This window comes from Macrobrachium rosenbergii, chromosome 42, assembly GCF_040412425.1.
Source record: "Macrobrachium rosenbergii isolate ZJJX-2024 chromosome 42, ASM4041242v1, whole genome shotgun sequence".
NCBI classification, from domain to species: Eukaryota; Metazoa; Arthropoda; class Malacostraca; order Decapoda; family Palaemonidae; genus Macrobrachium; species Macrobrachium rosenbergii.
The window spans coordinates 40,330,066-40,350,427 of NC_089782.1; the positions used below are offsets into that span (position 1 = coordinate 40,330,066).

The 20,362-nt window shown below is 37.5% G+C and overlaps 2 protein-coding genes across 11 annotated transcripts in view; one reads left to right on the forward strand and one right to left on the reverse strand.

Annotated features, from left to right (window-relative positions):
• LOC136828323 (neuronal synaptobrevin-like) overlaps positions 1–11,542 on the forward strand; it is a 60,046-nt gene extending 48,504 nt beyond the window's left edge. For 6 of the 10 annotated variants that reach the window (XM_067086212.1, XM_067086213.1, XM_067086207.1 and 3 more), the window contains one exon: positions 10,460–11,542. Coding sequence is in view for 3 of the 10 variants with exons in the window: in XM_067086208.1 (XP_066942309.1) it covers positions 10,460–10,479 (20 nt within the window). In the remaining 7 variants the exon portion in view is untranslated. Of the gene's footprint in view, positions 1–9,292 lie in introns of all 10 variants that reach the window. The other 4 variants (XM_067086211.1, XM_067086214.1, XM_067086206.1 and 1 more) reach the window with 1 other exon arrangement.
• The window catches only part of LOC136828322 (large ribosomal subunit protein eL22-like), a 139,825-nt gene that overhangs the window by 63,289 nt on the left and 56,174 nt on the right, over positions 1–20,362 (reverse strand). The gene's annotated exons all lie outside the window — the stretch shown is intronic.

The window sequence follows — 20,362 nt, forward strand, 5'->3', positions numbered from 1 at the left end:
CGCATTAATCTTAAGATGCCATATTCCATGTAGAATTATTCCAGTCACACCAGCCTGCATTCAGCTGAATAGAATGCTCCCACAACTCCCAACAGTACCCTCATTCCCATTGTCTACATCTACCCTCATTCTGTTGTGCAGTGCTGAATGGCCTCTTTATCTCCAGTGTCAGGCCATGGGCCAAATTTCTTACATTTGATTCATTCATTCCATTGTGCAACTCTCCATAGCATCATCCCAGCATTGCTGCTCTTCCAGTCTGGCTTAAGGAAGTCAGCGCCATGCCGTCCTTTGTCTTGATCTAAGTAATTTTCATGGTTTTCTTCCATGTTTATTTCCTTTCCTAAATATTCTAGTTTTTAAAGTGAATTTTGCCTGTTTGTGAAGGGAACTAACTTTCATCTGCTGTAACACAGGATTGGAGTGAACACCTAGGTTAAGTGTTAAGGGTAGGCTTTGTTCCAGATCCCCCACCCTTTACTTTTTTATTTCTGCGTCGTGGCATAATTTTTTAATTTAGGGTTAATTGGGATAGTGTGTGCACTAAACTTGCATTCTAACTTGAGGGAATTCAAGCTAATAGTCAGTTTCATTTTATTTGCTGCTATTACATTGCAATATGAAGTTTTTTACATGGCTTTGTGATTCTTTGCACTTGTACTTTTTGGAGTTTTAACAAGAGCAACAAATGTTGGGGGATAACAGTGAAGGGCATTGTTCACAAGTCCTCTGGCTGTTTTTGTGTGACTTGGCTTCAATTATGTCTCAGTAGTTTCACTTTTTTAATAAAGGTGTTGCAATCATTGCAGAATTTTTGCAAGAAGCATAGTCGGCCAGTTTTTGGTATGTGACTGTTCCCCATTATTTCTTCCATCTCCCCTTGTCTAGGTTATGGATTTTTGCAGACTGAGTCTTGTCATGTGATGTGCTGCCTCCTGTGTCCACTGCACAGGCCATGCCACAGGCAAGACAAAATTGCAGGATTTGACCTCACTGATTCTTGGGCCTTTGTGCTCCTGATCATGCAGGGTTGGATATTCCCCTGTATTCCTCTTCAAGAGAGTTAGCTGCTGTGAACATTGTTGGCACGGCTGCCAGTTGCTCCCCACTCCTTCATCATCCTGTGGGAGCTCCATTTGTTGCTCAAGTGATAAGTCTAACCTTTCTGGACCATGTAGAGCCACAGTTCTCTTTCTCTGCCAAGGAACTCTAGTTCCTTGTTGGGAGGGTCAGTGTAGTTCTCAGCTAGCACTCTGCTGGGCCCGCGTTCGAGTCTCCGGCCGGCCAGTGAAGAATTAGAGGAATTTATGTCTTAGGTAACCAGTTGGTTCTTAGCCATGTAAAATAAGTCTAATCCTTCAGGCCAGCCCTAGGAGAGCTGTTAATCAGCTCAGTGGTCTGGTTAAACTAAGATATAATTTTTTTTTTTTCTGCCAAGGAAGATCTGGTTTATGCACTGAGGCTCTACCTCTAGATTACCATCATCCTTTACTGTTGAGAGACTTCCTGAATTCCAGAGCCAGGAAATAAACATTTATAAAGAACATATTAACATTCTGGCTGTGGCAAGTCATCCTGAAGGCTATTCAAGTGCTTAGGGTTATGATTTTACCCTTCCAAGAAGGTTAGCATTCATCAATCAGGAGGGTTCTTGGGCTTTAGGATGGTCTTTGCTGAGTGCAAACCATTTTCTTGCTGCACACATGACCATTATAGGCTCTCATGTCTGTTTCACAGTGGCACATCGTATTCCCTTCGAAATTGCTATTCGGGTATTTTTTGGCTAATGAATGAGCACTGTAATATAAGACCAAGGTTTACTTACAAACACATTATATATAGGGGATTAGGGGATTTTTACTGCTCTCCTCCCATCCTCACGCTTGTTCTGTTCAGACCTCACAAGCACAATAAAGGTAGAAGAAGAGAGAGTGGATGATGGTACCACCAAGAGAAATGGGAACATTCAGTTCAGCTAAAGCAGCTTGGTGTAACTGGGATAGTTTTACATGGAATAAGGTATGGGTTTTCATGAAGAGTTGTGGTATTACATTTTATTAGGATGATAAAAACTGTACATACATGTGAATTATTTGTCTGCACTAGTATTCATATTCATAGAAATGTTTGTTTCTAGTAATATTTATAATTTATATATCTGTGTATACACATTTACTCCTCCTGATGTAATTATGATACGTATTTAATTTTTCTAAAAACACCTACCTATCAGGGTAGATGGAAAAGGGTGTGTTTTTGAGGGCCATTTTTTGGTTGTTTGCCTGGTGTGTCAATATTAGACTAAGAAACCATCTAGCTAATGTGGAGACATTTCATTCATTATTTATACAGAATATTGGAGCCTTACACTAAAACTAACTTCAACAGAATTATGATGAATAAGCAAATTATTTATAGTATACATTTGACTTGTATAGTATTTTTAAACATTAGATATAATATGATCAACTTTATATAGATACCTGCACATACAACTATGTGTCAAATATAATCTTGGATATTGCAAAAAAACAGCTCATTTTGTGTTAATGTGGTAAATGTTTTTATCATTGCTTTTCATTGCTCTCATCTTCTCATCTTATTATTGATCAGTGGTATACATTTTGGAACCTGATAATTGTTGAATGTCTAATATAGTATTAAGACTTGCATTCTCATGTTGGAATAAATAGTGAAGGAACCTGAATAGTTCCTGCAGTTTTGTTTATAAGGCAGGAGTTAAATAATAATTTATCTTTTTTTCTGATGTACATTTGAGATTATAGTTACTTTCAGCTAGAGAATAGCTTCATATGATCTTGTTAGGTGCCTGTTGTAGGGATAACTTATTACAATGAGAAGTGGACATTAGCTTTTTTCATCTGCATCTAGTGTTATCACATATGATACAAATGTTAGCAGAATAATGAACACACACATTCATCTGCATCCATTGTGTGTCACAAAAGTTTAACAAAATTTAGTCAAATAATTAACAACTGTTATTGATACTGGTTGCATGAGATGAGCATATTAATCTTACACCTTTGTAAATAGCTTTCCTGCTTAACAGTTCAGACTTGGAGGAAATCAAGATTATAAAAGATTTATCAAAATATAATCAATCTACAAAGTTTAAAACTTTAAGATATTTAAGAGTGACATTCTGAATATCACATGCTGACCCTTGGTCTATCTTTTTCCTCTGAGTATGTATTGTTTGGAACAGAGGGCAATATTTCTTAAAAGAACTGAACGTTTTTAGTATTTATTCCAGGTTTTATTGAATATTAAACTTTGTGAGGCTTTATCAGATGAAATTCTTATGAAATTAAAAACTTCTTGGACTGTTCTCTGTTGGTAAGGTGCAGTTTAAAACTTTTTAGTTATGTCTTTAGCTTGATTGAATAGTTATGTCATATATATACACTGGTACACAAAATCAAAGACATATTGTAGCTCATTGCTTATGGATATAAGCACAAACTCAAAATTAACATATACTTCCTATAAAATAGCCAAAAAAAAATCGAATAACAAGGGGCTATGTTAGGTTTTTTTTATCCATTGTAAAGCCCCCTACTTTTGGGATAGGGTTGGATGGAAAACTGATTAGATTTCATCACTTATGTGAGAAATGGTAGGTCAGATTGTGTAATGGAAAAATGAATGTTGGTTTTACCTGTCACTTTAAACCCTCTATAGGTAAATTATTAAATAGGTTGTGGATAATTTGATTTTAGCATTGGAAAAATTTTGGGCTTGTTTCTGGGTTTCCAGTATTATTTTCAGTCATTTGCAATCCATTATAATGCTAATTCCAAGTGACCCCATGGATTTACAGCTAGAAGGATGGTTAAAGGAATTTCTTCTTAACTCTTATGGATTTTTCCACGTTTTATTTTTACTTTTCACTTTAACCAAGTTTTAAGTCTCCAGAACCTCTTTCGGTTTTAATAAACTGAATCCTTGTTAAGCTGCTTTTCAGCACTTTGCTATTAGAGATTGACAGTTTTTCAGTCATCTTGTTCTCAACTTACTTGTTCTCAACTTACTGTTGCCTATTTTTCTATTTTCTTTCAAACATCCAAGTTCTCTTGGCTTTTTTTTTTCTATTTCTCTTCCTTTCATGCATGAAAATGTAAGTTCACTTTTTTTGTTGCCTCCATCTAAATATGAAACATTGTTTTCCTCCCAGCTCACTACTTTCTCAAGGTGATTGAGATGAGAAGGTGGACAACTCAGGAGACTTCTGTGTTGCATCCAAGGATGTTAACTAAAATTTTGTGTAATACACAAGGCCATTTACTAAAATTTTTGTGACGGCTTTATGTTATTTCAAAAGTTATTAGATGCAGGATACATTTTAGTGAAAATTATAAGTCTTTTGTATGTTTTTCTCACTTCCCTCAGTCTTCAACTAATTCTTGAATACCAAAGAGAAATGAGGGAATGTTGCTTATTTTGAGCTGATCTGCTTGCTCAGGTTTCTTTTCAGTGCAATTCATTACCATTATATAAATAAATACCAGGCTTTCCCTTGCATCCTTCATGGGCTCATTGCTTGGGAAGAACGGAAACTTCATCTGGTTAGGGTCTGTAATAATCCAGTGAAAAATCAGAATGTTCATGTATTTGGAAGGTCTTTTTGATGTTACTGTGCCATCAGACTAAATTAGTCTTATGACTGAAAGTGGAAGGTTTATGAAGAGGTACAACAGCAAGAGAAATTAATTTCATGGAACATGGGAATCTCTGGAGATAGTTTTTGGTTTTATCTCTCAGTGAGCATAATGACTGTACAGTACTGCTTTGCAGTGCAAGTGAAACTCTTACATTTTTATTATTCTTCCAGAGGATCTTGAAATAAGATACCAGTTAAATCCTTCCTACATCAGTTTTTGATGAGAGCGATGCCATTTGTTTGGCAAGGCGATTTTCAGTCCTTCCTACAATAGGTTTAAGACTTGAAGGCCACAATACTGTGGATAGTCCCCAAGAACATTGTCACTCATTATGGATTCTTAACAAAATTACCATTAAATTGGCAGTGATTCTTGCACCACGTTCCACATAACCTGGAAGATCCTTATCTGTATTTTGATTCCAGTCTTCCAGTTTCTTACAGGAATCTTTCAGGTTAGATTTGGTATTGTTCTTGCAATCAACACCCTCAGGGGTCTGGTAAGAAATCTGAACTGCTGGTATTGAACATATGGTCTATCCTTTCTCACTGCTACCACGATGACTCACTGCCAAAACTATCTGCTGAGCGCATGGACGTTTGTGTTGTTCTGTGGGAGCTTTTCATGGCTACTTTCAAAGTAGTCTTACAGTTGTCCTTGCCCAGCATCCAGGCAAATTTAAATCTGTCTTGTTTAGAACTCTTGTGCTTCTGTATACATTTCAAGCCTTAACTCGGGTTTGTTAAACAAGGTTTTAATTCATTGTGTAACCTTTGTGGGTAGAGCAAGACTCGTGTTTCTTATTGGTCTTGAATGTCTTGAGCATGTAGACTTTTAGGCACTCTACTAAAAAATCAGTGTTATCTTTGTTGTTTATCTGTATTTCCCAGATATTGGTGATGATTGTGAATGCCTTTGATTGAGGCTAGTAACTTTGGAAGTACTGTATTTCTCATGTTGACGTGCTTCCAAGTAGCATTTTTATGATCCAGTGGCAACAGCCAATAATGAGTCTTAATAGCTGTACAAGTCCACGCCATATTTCGTTTCATTTAGTATTGGCCTCATTTTTCAGACTGATGTCTGATGAAGTTTCTCATAACAGTAAATGAGTCTTATTCATTCCTTCCATCCTTCAGCAGTAATTTGGGTTTTGGTACTGGTCAAAACTCAAACCTCCTTTCATACAGTATATTCATTTTTTATATTTGTTTCTACAGTATTTAATCTTTGATAGAATACTCAATCAGAGGCTGAGTAGCCAAGTCAGAACTGTATTGCAGGATCAATCTAACTAAGGAAATCAAGGAAAATTTTTTTGGTCTGTTCCTAAGAGTGTCTAGCCTAGGAACATAAGGAAAATATTTCTTGTCAGCCTGTTCCAAGAATGATTTAAGCTTTCTTGTTATTTTGTTACATAAAGGATAGGGTTTCTTCATCATTGTCAGTGTAAGTGGCTAGCAGGAATTATGAGAATCCATCCGTCCATCCTCCTGTCTGAAGAAAGATAGATGGATAGTGTTACAAGTCAAAAGCCCAGCAGTTCAGGTGTCCCCGTTCTATAAGGCCTGCATCCTGGTACCAAAGTCAGGGGTGAGAATGACAAGGTCTTTTTGTTGGAGCATTAGCAATTTGATCCTTCTAGATAGCATGGACTCTCACAATTCCTGCCAGCCATTTCTACTGATGATGATAAAGAAACCCTCTCCTTGAGCATTTTCTGGCCACATCTATTCTCAACACTGTTGAAAGCTTCAGGGTCAAGCTAAAGTGTTGAGGGTAAAGTAAGCACAAATACCAACAAATTCCTTGAACCATCCATCTTCAAAATCAGTGATGTTGCCCAGCCATAATGCCTCTTGGTGTTACATCAGACATTTAAACACTGGTGAGAATTCTCATTTAAGGGTTTTTTTTTTTTAATATGAACTTCCAAATAGTGTTTATTTCCATAAAGTAGTTTCTAGCTTGGTCAACGTTTCATTTTCATCAAGTAATATCAATTTAGTCCTGCTAGTCTAGTTCCTCCAGAAGCTGACTAACACTTTAATGTAATTTAGGTTGGTAGAATAGAAAAATGGGACGAGTAGTAAGGTAGGTATATTCATACAGATCTTGTATAATTTAAGCCTCATTACATGTTCTTGAGCTTTGGGTCCACCATAGTTGTATGTATTTTCAATGTTATGTACTGTTCTTCCCACTGATATTTAGTTTTACATTTTTTCAATCTGAAAATTGCAGCATTTATACATCGATGCATACACGATACTTAATATACATGTAAAAATACCCAGGAAGCAATATTAAGTTTTATCCTAGAATTATACACTACTACAAAACACTGTAACATACTATAATATATACCACTGAAAAATGTAGGGAGTGATAGTTATGTTATTTTAATTAACATCTGAAAATTTATTGAAAGTACAGTATATGATTTAAAATCTGCAGAATTGACCAAAAATGTATTAGATTCACTCTTGTTTGTGTTTTCCTTTAAATTCTTTTAAATTGCTTAAGAAGGTAGAACAACCTAAGGTCAAACAGTACAAGAATGTTTTATGAACTGAAATAATTTTAAAAATGATCATAAACTCTAGGAAGGTAGAATTTATTTTTAACTTTTTAAGGGAAAACCAAGCATCAAAAAAATTTGGGACAATAATAGGGTTTGAGTGATATTTCAAGTAGTGAGTTTAAAAGTAAAAGAGAATCAACTAGTGTACAAGTTATGAAAAATACAGCAAAAGGGAGTTTAAAAAAGATACCAGTCATCCTTTGCAGAAGACTCGGTAATGATTATCGATGGGAATGCTGTGAGATTCAAGTTTCAAAGGATGAGCATTTAGATAGAATTGAATATATTTTGTTGTAATACACGTATTTACAAGAGCAGGAGTATGGTTGTAAGGTTTGAGTGGTCACTCCAGTGTGGTTGAGTATGCTTGCAAAACGAAGGATAAAAATCAGTGTTAAACATAGAGACTACAAAGCAGTTTAGCTATAGTACTAAGGCAGTACTTTCATGGCTAGCCTGAAGTAATTGTTTTTAAATCAGGCAGAAGTTAGAGAATAAAAACAATTTAAATTGCAGTGAGGCATGAAACTGAGTTTAGGGAATAGATGACAAAGTGACAGATGGAAAAGCCACACTAATAGAATTCAGGGATATGTAGCAGAGGTCTGTTATTGCACTTAGTATGGGATGTCTCAGGATAAGGCATATTCATGGTAAGATGCTGAATAACACTTTAGTGACATGCTTAGATTATTCTACTCCACAAGTGTGTGTGTATGATTATTTTTTATGGCTAGCATTAATTTACAGGAGAGGGGTAATGTTTGCCTAGTGACTGAATGAGAGACTAAATAAATTTAGTAGCAGCCGAAGCAAGCCAAGCTATCTGATGTTAACAAGAAATGTTACGTTACAGGCACTGTTCACACATTAAAAGAGAGAAACAAGGATGTTAAGTAGTATCATCTTATGTAACAAATAATAGAGAAATGGGCATTAGTGATTCTCATAATTTTTGGCAAGATTTTCTGTAGACCAAGAAGGAAAAATGTTATTTCACAAACACTTGATTTAATCTTAACAATTATTCTGCTGTAACCTGGACAATCTGTAAAAAGTTGTATTTGTATAATGTACTGTATGTATACTATACAGTATTACAAATAAACATGACGAAAGAGAACAATAATTACACTGCAAATAAGTAGGTTGCTTGATGATTGAATTGACACAAGGTAAGAGTACCAATCATAAAAAATGAAGTGGAAATACTTTGTAAATATATATATTGTATGCACAACATGCAAACTAAATGCTTTCGAGGGCTAGGAATTCCTAAAAAGCTGAGCTATGAAAAACTGAAACCCATGACATCTCAGGCACAGTAGCATAACAATACTCTTATGGAGATGTAACAAGAAAATTATATAGATATACTAAGCAGTATGCATAACTGTTACAATGAAACTTACATACAGTATTATGGGATTTATTACATTAATTCTTGCATATGTGCAGCTGTGAATGATGTTATGGGTTTGATCATTTTAAATACATTGCAATTATTGTTGTTTGATAAGAGACTCCATTTAACATGATAAAGCTTTTGGTAATAGTTTTTGATTATATATGATAAAAGTTTTTGATTGTATATGAACTAGTCAAGTTAATGATAGAAAAATTGGGCAATATGGAGAGAACTGTATACTGTAGTAAGGGTGAACTTAAGAACCATTATGTTATGAATTAGTGCATTTGGATTATGTTCATATGGTTTTATTACTAATGGACCTTTTTTGCTAAAGCATCATGTATTATATGCTAGGATCATTGTAATATTGTAATTTTAGTATTTTCTAGAAATGTGGTAAAAGTTTTGAAATGGTAATTATTTCGATGATGGAAGCGACTAGGTAGTTTTGCCAGGAATGAAGTTGTGTGTGTATTTCAAAGATTTTATTTTCGCTGTAAGAGTCCCACCAAAGGTACGAGTTGGTCAGTTTGGTCTGCCATTATGTTCCTCATTCTTTGCTTTTCAAAAACTGAAGTGAGATTGATCCGAAGCCTTTCTTTTTACATGCAGCCTGGGCAGCGAGCTAAATTGCTTTTCAGGACTGGTGTACGTGAATATGTGGGTGAGAGCTTCGTAACAAGGAAAAAAGAACAAAAAAGTTTTTTTGAACATAAGTCTACTAAATACATTAATAGTTAGGAAATAGCCAGGAGGAGCAGTAGACATTTTGTGTTATGTTTTCTGAAATGTCGTTTTTGCAGGAATAATTTATTATGCAGACTGAGTGCAGGTCTTTTCTTCGAGTGAATCAAGTGGGTGTGAATTTGTGTGAATATAAATAATTTTTATTATTATGATGGAGGTGTATGATTAAGCAAATGTTTTTAATGGTTTATGATGATAGTTACAAGATTTAGTTTAGTAAAATCCCCAAGCCCAGGAATTCAGGGGTGGGTACGGTCCAGACCCTCCCGTGATGAATTGGGCTTGAATATAAAATGTAAGCGAGAGCATGTGGATGCATTTCCCTTAAGGTTCTTGTTTAGGGTGTGTCCAGTGCCCGCAAACAACCAACCTTACTTTGGTGATGTTTTTTGATGTTACTCCCCCTGATGATCTGCACTTAGTCTGTGTTGGAGATTTTGTTCCAGAAGGTTTTTTTTTTTTGTATTTTCTTTTTTCTTGGTTTTTATTTTCCATAAATCTTTTTACTTAATTTTTTTTTCTTTTATAGAGTATTGAGGGTTGTTCCAGGACTTTATTTTAATGTGCCTTATGATTATTTTCATGTCCAACACAAGCTGTCAGCATTATATAGATAGCTTGTCTTGTACAGTCTAAATGTAATTCAGAAAAAATTTTGCTAGGAACTTTAAACTAGTAAATTTGACTAGAACTTCTCCTTCCTTGTATAGTACCGTATAGCATTCCTGATAGATTTTGATTGCAAGAGTTCCTTAGTGTATCTGTTGTTGATCTTGGTGATGTTTTACCGAGTTACTAGATTTAAGATTTATCTTTAAGAGCAGATTTGCTTCATATAATAGTAGTTAGAGTATGAAAAACTACTATTACAGTACAGTACTGTTACTAATCAGCTTTCACATAATGATCTCATAAGGCATAGATAAGTAAAACTGACAGCTTGTGTTTGAGGATTGGTGTCTTGGTTTGAGTTATGCAAATTTATTTTTATCATGGTTTTATCTTTTGTTTCATATTTTTTTTCCTTAATAGTTTGGGCCACGAGCGGTTGAGTGAAGCTGAGCAGCCAGACTGAGCTGAGAAGAATGATGAAACTATCTGTCTGTGGATGTACATTGTCTTTGACTGAGTGCCCCTTGTACATATATATATTAGGAAGCGTCTGTGTAATACCTGGGTATCAGTGTAGCAAAGTAAATTATTTAAAACTTGTTTTTTGAATGGCTAGAGTGTTATCATCAGAATCCAGAATTCACTTTAGGCAATTATCTTTTCATATTACTGTCAAACATCGTTACATAGGAATATTTAGTATGCCTTCTCTTATGAAATACAATTCCTGTATTCATCTTTTGTAAGTATGAATCTCTCACTAGTCATTTGGCACTGATATACAGAATATAAATATAAATATATATATTATATATATACATATTTAATTTTTTCCATTCTTCTGATGCCTATATTTGGTACTACTATATTCATGTAAAGGGCCTTTCCAGGATTTTTCGTGTTTTATCTTTTTTATCTTTTTTGTAGTTATTCTTTATTGGGTTTTATTACCCAACTTTCTCGGAACAGCCCTTGTTTCGTCATTCCGCACCATTATATGTGTACGAGGTTTAATGTTTTCAGCTCATTTGGCAAAAGGAAGTTTTTTGCAGCTTCTATATCGTTAATTGTCTCAGAGAGGAGGGACCTGTGGTGGATATTCTTGAAATACACGATACCTGATTGGCCAAAACTGGGTGACGGTTGTTATAGTACGTGCCTTCCGCAGTTGCTTGTAAATTTTCCTCCCCCTCAGAGCCTCAGGTCCTTCCTTTCTGATGACAAAAGTTATTTTTAGGTGCATAGAAACTATATTCTATTCCCTCCCCAAGATTAGAGGATCCAATCTCTGATAAGTGCCCCCTACCCCGTTGAAAGAATTAAAAGGCTTAATAGATGGTGTCTTTAGGCTCTGTAATCCCATGTTTAAAGCCAAGAAGCCTAAGAATGGGTATTCTTATTATAAATTCTTTAGAGTCCAACATATCTACTGCTCTGTAGTGATGTATCAAAGTAGTAGTAATATTATTCTGTTAAACGTGAAATATACTGTGTTTATGTCAAGCATGAGTTTTTATTAATTCCTTCAGTGTCAGATATTCGAGAATATTTTTGTGTTTTTCAAATGCTAGTGGAGTCTTAATTTATCTCAGTCCGAATTGTGTGTGAAAAGTTTGTGTGGTGGTAGAACACACATTTACTACTGTCAGTTCACTTTTAGGTAACACAGTAAGACCACCTCATTGTTTATTCCAAGTCCAGTACATTTATTTGGCATAATAATGTTCCGTATCTTCACAGCATGATGACGACTTGATGCGGCCAATGACTGGATAATTGTCAAGAATACTCCTAAGTGACAGATGTTAAGAGTTGGTTTGAGGAAGAAGGACTTGGAACACTTAATATTCATTTGTTCCTTTGGGAATACATAGAAACCATTGCCTGTTATGTAGGAGTATTCCTCAGTGCTAAATTCTGCAGCAGAAACACCACCAGCAAAATGACTGGCCGCTTAGAATACCTAGGTAAGAAGGTAGTTAACTGGTAGTAGGTGGGTGAGTGGGGAGAACCCCCAACTCACATCAAGCACTTTTTCTTAGGGTGGAATTGAGTCAAGATGTCTTGATGCACTCTTACTGACCATGAAGCTGTAACAAACTAACAATTTTTGTTGTATGTATGGTCTTTGTAATCTGAAGAAGAAAAGCCAACAACAAGAGACATGAAAGACGTAAGCAGGTGTTGAACCATTAATGCTCTTAGTGTTATCGTAAACAGTTTTGTTATTCTGCACTGGTGCTAGCCATGTACTGGCTGGTCTCTTTTGTAGTGGTGAAGTCTGGAAGCAGCAGAGGATGGCTAGATGATGTTTGCTGGTTTTTTAAGGGAATTACTACTCCCCCCTCTCTCTTTCTATTCTGTTCGTTCTCCTCTGACCCACTTGTGGGTTATGCTGGTGACAGTGCTAACCCAGGTGCAAGTGCCTAGCTCGGACCAGAGGAGAGAGCGGGATGGGTTCATAGTTTGCCATCCACCAGTGCTTCATTCCTTGGTACACCGAGCAACCTGTCTTATGCTGCTGTTCCTACCAAGACATTCAACACTGTTGGGACTCTTGTAGCAATCGTTTTGCCTGTGAGAATAGCCCTGCAGATCAACTACAGTACAAGCCATACTCCTTTGACACATTTACTGTACTGAGGAGAGCAAGACTTGTGAATAGAGCAAGTTGAAGAAACACAAGTGCATTGTCTTCTTCCTCTTTGTAGTCATCATCATTTTCCTTGTCTTCTGCCCCTTTCTCCCAATGGGAGGGAGAGAAAATCTCAGTGGTCTTCTCACAAGAAATTCTGTTGGATTTCAAGTGAAAATCTTCCTTTTTCAGGTTGATGATGGCATCTCGGCATTCAATCACCTGTAGGTGGGATGTCTGCTGCTTTAGGTAGGGTTGACACTAGAGTTCCCTAAGTGTGCTCATGAACCAATCTGCCCTGTTTATTTCCAGAACAGGACAGCAGGGCAGGAATAGCAAGGAGTATGGGGATGAGGCAAGTTTCTTTGCTATAAACTCAAGAGCAAATGTAAATCCTACAGTTGGCCACCAATGACTAGAATGACAGGCTTCACCCATTAAAGCTTGAAGCTCACTGACTTTCTTGCAAGAGGCAAGGCCAACCAAAAACACTGTTTGAAGCATATGTCCAGCAAAGGGGTCTGGTGAGGCTGCACTATACTGAAGTCAAATCTCACGTACAAGCTTTAACTGTAGTGCAAGAAATAAATTGCGCTAAGTGATAAAATGTCAGAAATATCTGTATCACTTCCCAAATCCATGTCATGATGAAGGAAAATGTAGGAGAGAGCAGCCCTTTAACCCTCAATAGCTGAGAGAGAGAAGTTTAACATTCTTCATGTAAACTAATATATCTGATAGCACTGGAAAAAGGCTTCAAGTGAAGGAGCACACTATTTGCTAGAGTAGCTAGACCATGCAACAAATCTTGCCTTCTGGTCTTGGTAAAGATCACTGGTACGGGATCTGTAATGGGTAACATCAATAGCACTAGCCTCCTGGGCAGAAGGCACCAACAGAGTTTGTGAGCAGAAGTTTTGGATCTGATAAAACCTCTGAAAGCACTAATATATGTGAGGATAGGTTTATATTATTAATAGTCATAGTAAACTCTTTGCATATCAGTTTCCTTTAGGCCTGTGTGTGTAATACTTCACTGTAGTGTGCTTCCAGGTAGAAAAGAAACTGAGACCTAGTAACAGAATCTCCTTCCAACACAGGAAGTTAGAAAGGAGTACATATAGGGTGGTCTTACAATATGGTATACTCAAACTGTGGGTCCCCAAATAAAGAAGAATATCCCTATGAAAAGGCAACAGCGACTTAGTTAAAAATTTAACTAAGGGAAGCTCAAAGGTCTCAGATCACAAAACCTATTTGAAGCCTGAAGCATATCCTCATTGGTGTTTCTAGAGGATGTTTCTACTGACAATACACTATCTTTGGAATAATTAAACTTGGATCTGATAGGGGTCCTAGCAGTATTAGAAGGTTCTCCAAATCCAGGAGATCCAGGCAGGAGAGGATAAGCTGCATTTGCTGGTGGCCGAACTGGAGTTACAGGATGAGCAGGTGATAAAGTGTATTAAGATCTTTTACAGACAGAAGTATTACTAGGGGAAACAGTAGGGTGGCAGTGCAGTTTTAGGCCATGGGTAGCTGACTGAAAGCTATATAGTAGGATGAGGAGACCCAGATGCCCAAGTGGCAGATTAATCCCTATGGGAGTACTGTAGTACTGTTATCTGCATTAAGATAGAAAGGACACTGGAGAGTACCTTTAATTTTAATGTCTAGGAGAATGACATTGTGAGCCATGGATGGCACTCTTGTGGAGTCAGAAAGTTCACTGTTCTTCCTTCTCATGGAAGGAGAGACTCCACGACAGTACTTCAGAACGCTTGGCAGGAGGAAGCACCTCAGCAAGAAGAATATCATGCAAGTACTTAACCATGGACAAACCAACATCGGCTAAAAACTGTTCATGGAGTGCATCGGCTATTTTCTTCTTGAGATGATCAACACATGTATCAATTTATTCTAAACATTCCAGCAAATGCATTGGGGGGCAAAGGCAGGTGAAGAGAGCCGAGATTAGAGAGGGGGGGTTCTTATTCAGATGAAAAACTCATGGAGGCAAGACAGTCGGAGGGCTGTGATTCCTGCCCTTCACACTCCCAGTGCAAGGAGGAGGCACTCGGGGCAAGGGAGTCTCATCTGAAGAGATCAGTTTTGATAAAAGTGTCAGCCCTATTTGATAGAGAGGAGTCAGATAATGAGTTTCCCAAGGTCTTGGATGAATAATGCATGTAAGAGCAACTCAGGTCACAGAGAAACCACTGATCAGCAGATCAATTCACATGCACTGCCCACATCTGCAGAGAGTATTTTCCCTCGACATGAAAATGTAGCCTGAGCTCTGAACTTAATGGACCAAAACTGGTGACAATACAAAATTATTATTATTATTGTTGTTATTACTGTTATTCTTATTATTATTATTAAATAAGTAAAAAATGCGCCAAAGTTTCTTGGGCAAACGAGTTTTCTGTACAGCTGATACAGCGTATAATCATGGCCATCATAAAATGGATCTATCTTTTGGTGGTCTCGGCATTATGCTGTATGAGCAGTGGCCCATGAAACTTTAACCACGGCCCGATGGTGGTCTATCCTATATCGTTGCTAGAAGCACGATTATGACTAACTTTAACCTTAAATAAAATTAAAACTACCGAGGCTAGAGAGCTGCAATTTGGCATGTTTGATGACTGGAGGGTGGATGATCAACATACCAATTTGCAGTTCTCTAACATCAATTTTTAAGATCTGAGGGCAGACAGAAAAAAGTGCAAACAGAAAAAAATGCGGACAGACAGACAAAGCCGGCACAATAGTTTTCTTTTACAGAAAACTAAAATGGACAAGCATTCATGTAGGACTAGCCTATTGGCAAAAATAAACTTCCATTGAACAGATGTACCACATACGAGAGAAAATAGAGAAAAGGAAATTATAAACTAAAAAATAATTTAAAATATAAAATATTAACATATATATGAGAGAAAAACTTTATGACAGTAGTTTTAAGCTTGAGGGTAATACTATGATATAAAATCGGCAAAACTTGGAAAGGTTGAGGGCTATCCTATATTTTTAAGGTATAAGTAATGAAAGACCTTTAATACTGTGCAATAGGACAGCGTGGCATTTTAACATAGTGGGAATTGTAGATAAACAAAAACTGATGTACTGCAACAAATGATGCATGATGCTTTACGCCAATGGTGACACCATTACTTGACTAAACCCTTCACTAATCTGCTCCAGTGATTTATGTGTCCCCCAACCCTTCAATCTGGGTACTCCACAGAAGGGCCATAGAACACTGGCATCCGTGCTCCCATGGGAAGTATCCTGTTTCTCTGCCAACTGGGGGACCCTAGGCTCACTCTAAAATTCCCAAGGGGGTGCCCCTAAAATGAAGATTTTGGTTTGGTTTCCTAAATCATAAGGATCCAATCTGTCTGCTATTCCATCACCACCTGGAAATAGGAAGAAAATGGCCACTGGATATGTTATTAAACTGATCTGGTGCCTTCAGGGGTCACAGAAAGTAGGAGCTGCACTGAGTCGTTTTCAGTATCAGAGTAAACCAAATATATCATGAGGCATTACGGAGACTTAGGAGGGAGTCTTGGGTCTCCAGTCTGCCAGAGGTGCCATCATCTGGTGGCTCCCAGGGAGGCCAGGGATCACTGTTCTACAGAATCTGTCTCTTCTGGGCTAACTGGGGAACCGTGAGACCCAGGATTGAAAGAAGGGTCCTCCTCCAGAGCTTTCCGTAGAAGCCAGGGGTCGAATTTCAATTGTTGGGTGAGTGATGGTGTTCTTTTAAGTCACTGAATTCTTAAGGATTAATACTAGTGGTACCCTCTCTGCACATCAAAGGAGAGTAACTCACAATACAGGTTGCACAACCTACATGTTGTAATTATTTTCCACTCAAAGATTCATGACGCATGGGAAGAGTAAAACGAAGGTCTCACATCAAGACATCTGGGACATGCCAGATTTTTCATTAGTCTAGGCTCACTAAAAACCACTTTGCTGACATTCATGTTAAGGAATTAAGGATTGTGAGAGAGTACGTGTATTAACACTATCTTGTAGCCCTATTTTACAGTTTCTAAGAGCCATAATACCAATTTTGAAATAACATTTATCGCCAGGGTAGCTGAGGGGTAAAACTTACGAAGTCCAACTATTCGTTACTTCATGCAGCGACCTGCCCAAGGATAAGTCTAACATTTTCTTAACATTCTTGAAGCTACAAGCTGTAAACAAAATTCTAACACTGAAATAAAAGTGAGTAACAACCTAATGCATTTTAGTAAAATCAAAATGTTTAGATTTATCCCCGAGAGTCACTGAACAATTCTTGAACTGTAGATATCAGGAGTCTGAAATCTCTTGCAACTGATTAAGAAAATAGCTTCATAAGACGTGAAATGCCGTGGAAAAGCTTTTACAATTTTTAGAAACAAACCATAACAATTATATAATCAATTATACGACTTTATATCTGACTGAAACATTGGTCTAATTTGATTTCATAGTATACTAAAACTTGACAGAGAGATTAACCAACCCTGCCCATATTCTTGAGCTTGCGACTAAAATGGAAGTGGATCATTTACTGAAAATCACCGGTATTTAGCGAAAAGTACTTCTTGTTAAACAATCGCACAACCACGATTCCATACTGAGGTCTGTCAATTTACACTCCAAAAACTTGAATATATAGTACAAAAGAATAAAAAAATACAGAGTTCGTACCCATATGCTCTTTTTATCGGCGAAAGTAATGCAAACATCCAGGAAGACATAGACAACACGCAAAAGCACGTTTGAGCCGCGAAGGATCAAACTGTATTATGTATCGCCCGCCCAAAATATTTGGTTTTGTAGGAATTTTGTTGCTACACCTTAAAAAGTGTCATTTCTCGATGTGCTGCCATTCTTCACAAAATAACTGTTTCCAATACTGTTTGATGCCAGAATCATCAAATTTCTGATGTTAAGAAAAAGTTATATAATTTTCTTTACTATTGGACCTGTAAAAGCACTTCAGGTCATCAAGTACTTCTGTACGTCACAATGAATATTTTAAGTATATAGGAGGTTTGTATAAATTCTGAAATTTACGGCTTCTTCTCTGGAAAGGAAATATGAAGGTGTTGGTAAACATGAGAGGTTACGACAAAATACGAAATTAATTAATAATACACAACTAAGAACGACCAGCTAAATACAATGAAGCCAATAATGCTGAATATTTTGGCATACTTTACAGACCTCTGAACTTGATCATGATAAATTTAGCATCTGAGTCCCACAGTAACAGTATCATTTACCACAAACGTTAACTGCACTCGAGGAAATGAGACTAGCTCCAGCCTACGTTTGACTGTTTAGGAAAAATTACAAACGCGAACTGTATTTATCGTTTAGGGTTTAATAAGGGCATAACTTGACGGGACACCTCTTATGCCTATAGAACCACTGGCTAAGGGAACTAGCATCCATACATAAATGTGGATCAAGTTCAGATTACTTCCATGTTAAAAAAATCTATTTCTTCTGGATCCAACTTTCATTCCTGATCTTACGTGACGCCTGGTTCAAAGTGGGACCTCTTTGATCTTGCCCAGACTCAAATTTCCAGTTTTTATCTGAACGAATACACTTGTCCCCCGCAGGAGGGTAGTGCCGTCAGTACATCTCATGCGGTGCACTGTAGGCATCAAAGTTCTTTACAGCGTCCCATCGACCCCTAACTGCAACCCCTTTCATTCTTTTTTACTGTACCTTCGTTTATATTCTCTTTCTTCCATCTTACTTTCCAGCCTCTCCTAACAACTGCTTCATAGTGCAACTGCGAGGTTTTCCTCCCGTTACACCTTTCAAACCTTCTTACTGTCAATTTCCGTTTCAGTGCTGGATGATCTCATGGGTCCCAGCGCTTGGACTTTGGCCTAAATTCTATATTCTAAAAGAACACGCACTGCAGAGCAGGATCTCTCGGACTATTATATTAGGTCCTCTGGAGAGAATCTCCCATGATACCTTTCTTACAAAGGTTACGTAAGTAGCCCGACTGTCTTCATTTCTTAATTTTATGTCAGGTTATTTGAGGGTCACTACTTCCCCTTTTACAGTAAGTCCTGTTTTGGGACTTTATTCCTATTTACACATGATATGCTTGGCTGGACTGACTGTGTAAAAAAAGTGAATTTTTAGTCAATTACTGTACTTTGATCAGAATAGAATATAGAACATGGGCCAAAGGCCAACCGCTGGAACCGATGAGGTCATTCAGCGCTGAAACGGAAATTCAGATTAGAAAGATATGAAAGGTGTAACAGGAGGAAACCCTCAAAGCAGATGCAGTATGAATCAATGTCAGGAGAGGATGGAAAGTAAGATGGAAGAAAGAATAAGAACGGCGTTCTTTGATCAGTACGGCTTGTATGGTATTCAGTACCTTTCGTTTTCCGTATGTCACACGAGCATTCGTTATCAAAAGCGACCAGACTTACTTGGTCCTTCTCTGTACTCAGCACTGCAAGATAGGCCTATATATGCTGAACTATGCCATTAGACTGAAATGCTGTGCGTTTGAGTCACTGGTGGGTTGGGGAGTTTGGGTAAAACCCGCTGGTATGTAAGGTGGTCCAATGCCCTTGGTTTTCACTATAAAGCCCAGATTCGATCCTAATGTACTCATGATGATGATGATGATTATTATTGGAAAGACTACCTTACTTTAGAAACTAACTTCTCATATCCCTCTCCAAATTCTGATTCATTCAACTGGGAACGACAGGGGGTCATCCATAATGTGATTCAAGAATTTTTTTTTTAACTAAGTATGGTAAGGATTACATAGTCGAATATCTCGAGCCTTTTAATTAGGATATGACGGTATACATAATGAAGGACTACTGATTCGACATTTTTTTTCTCTCTCTACCCTAGTGGCGAACCACAGCAGTCGACTGACACCAGATACCCACTTTACTCAATAGGTCAATTGAGGCATACTAGATCTATTTAAAGAAACGCGCCCATGCCGTTCCTCCAGTTCGGGGATTAAACAAGGGCCCACTCGAGAGAGAGAGAGAGAGAGAGAGAGAGAGAGAGAGAGAGAGAGAGAGAGAGAGAGAGAGAAATATGAGCTCGAGTTCGCGCTACCAAGAGCCGGCAAATGGCGGAGAACAGAAATTTCAGTCCCTAAGTTGTTAAACAGGACACAGCGGCCCAAGTTTTGACGTTCATCACAACTTCGGTCCCAAGTGAACGGCAAGTTACGTGCGTATCACAAAATTAATACCGACTCCGTGTCGGACGAAAGGATTCATCTCGACGATGTACTCGGATAGAGCCTAGACCGCCACTCTCTCGGTGGTCTTGATAGAACGCGCGCGTTTGCTTTAGTCATCCGTTTACAAGAATGATATTCACACACACACAAATATATATATATATATATATATATATATATATATATATATATATATATATATATATATATATATATATATATATATATATATATATATATACTGGTTGTCGGCCTAAGAAACAGGAGATCAGCGCCTGCCCTGTGAGCCTACGAGGCCTGGGAGAACTTTAACTTTTTAACTGTCTACTTTGAGGGAATGACGACTCCGCAATCGTTTAACGACCAAGTACCCAATTCAATGCTTACACCAGTGGAGGTACAACGAGAGAGAGAGAGAGAG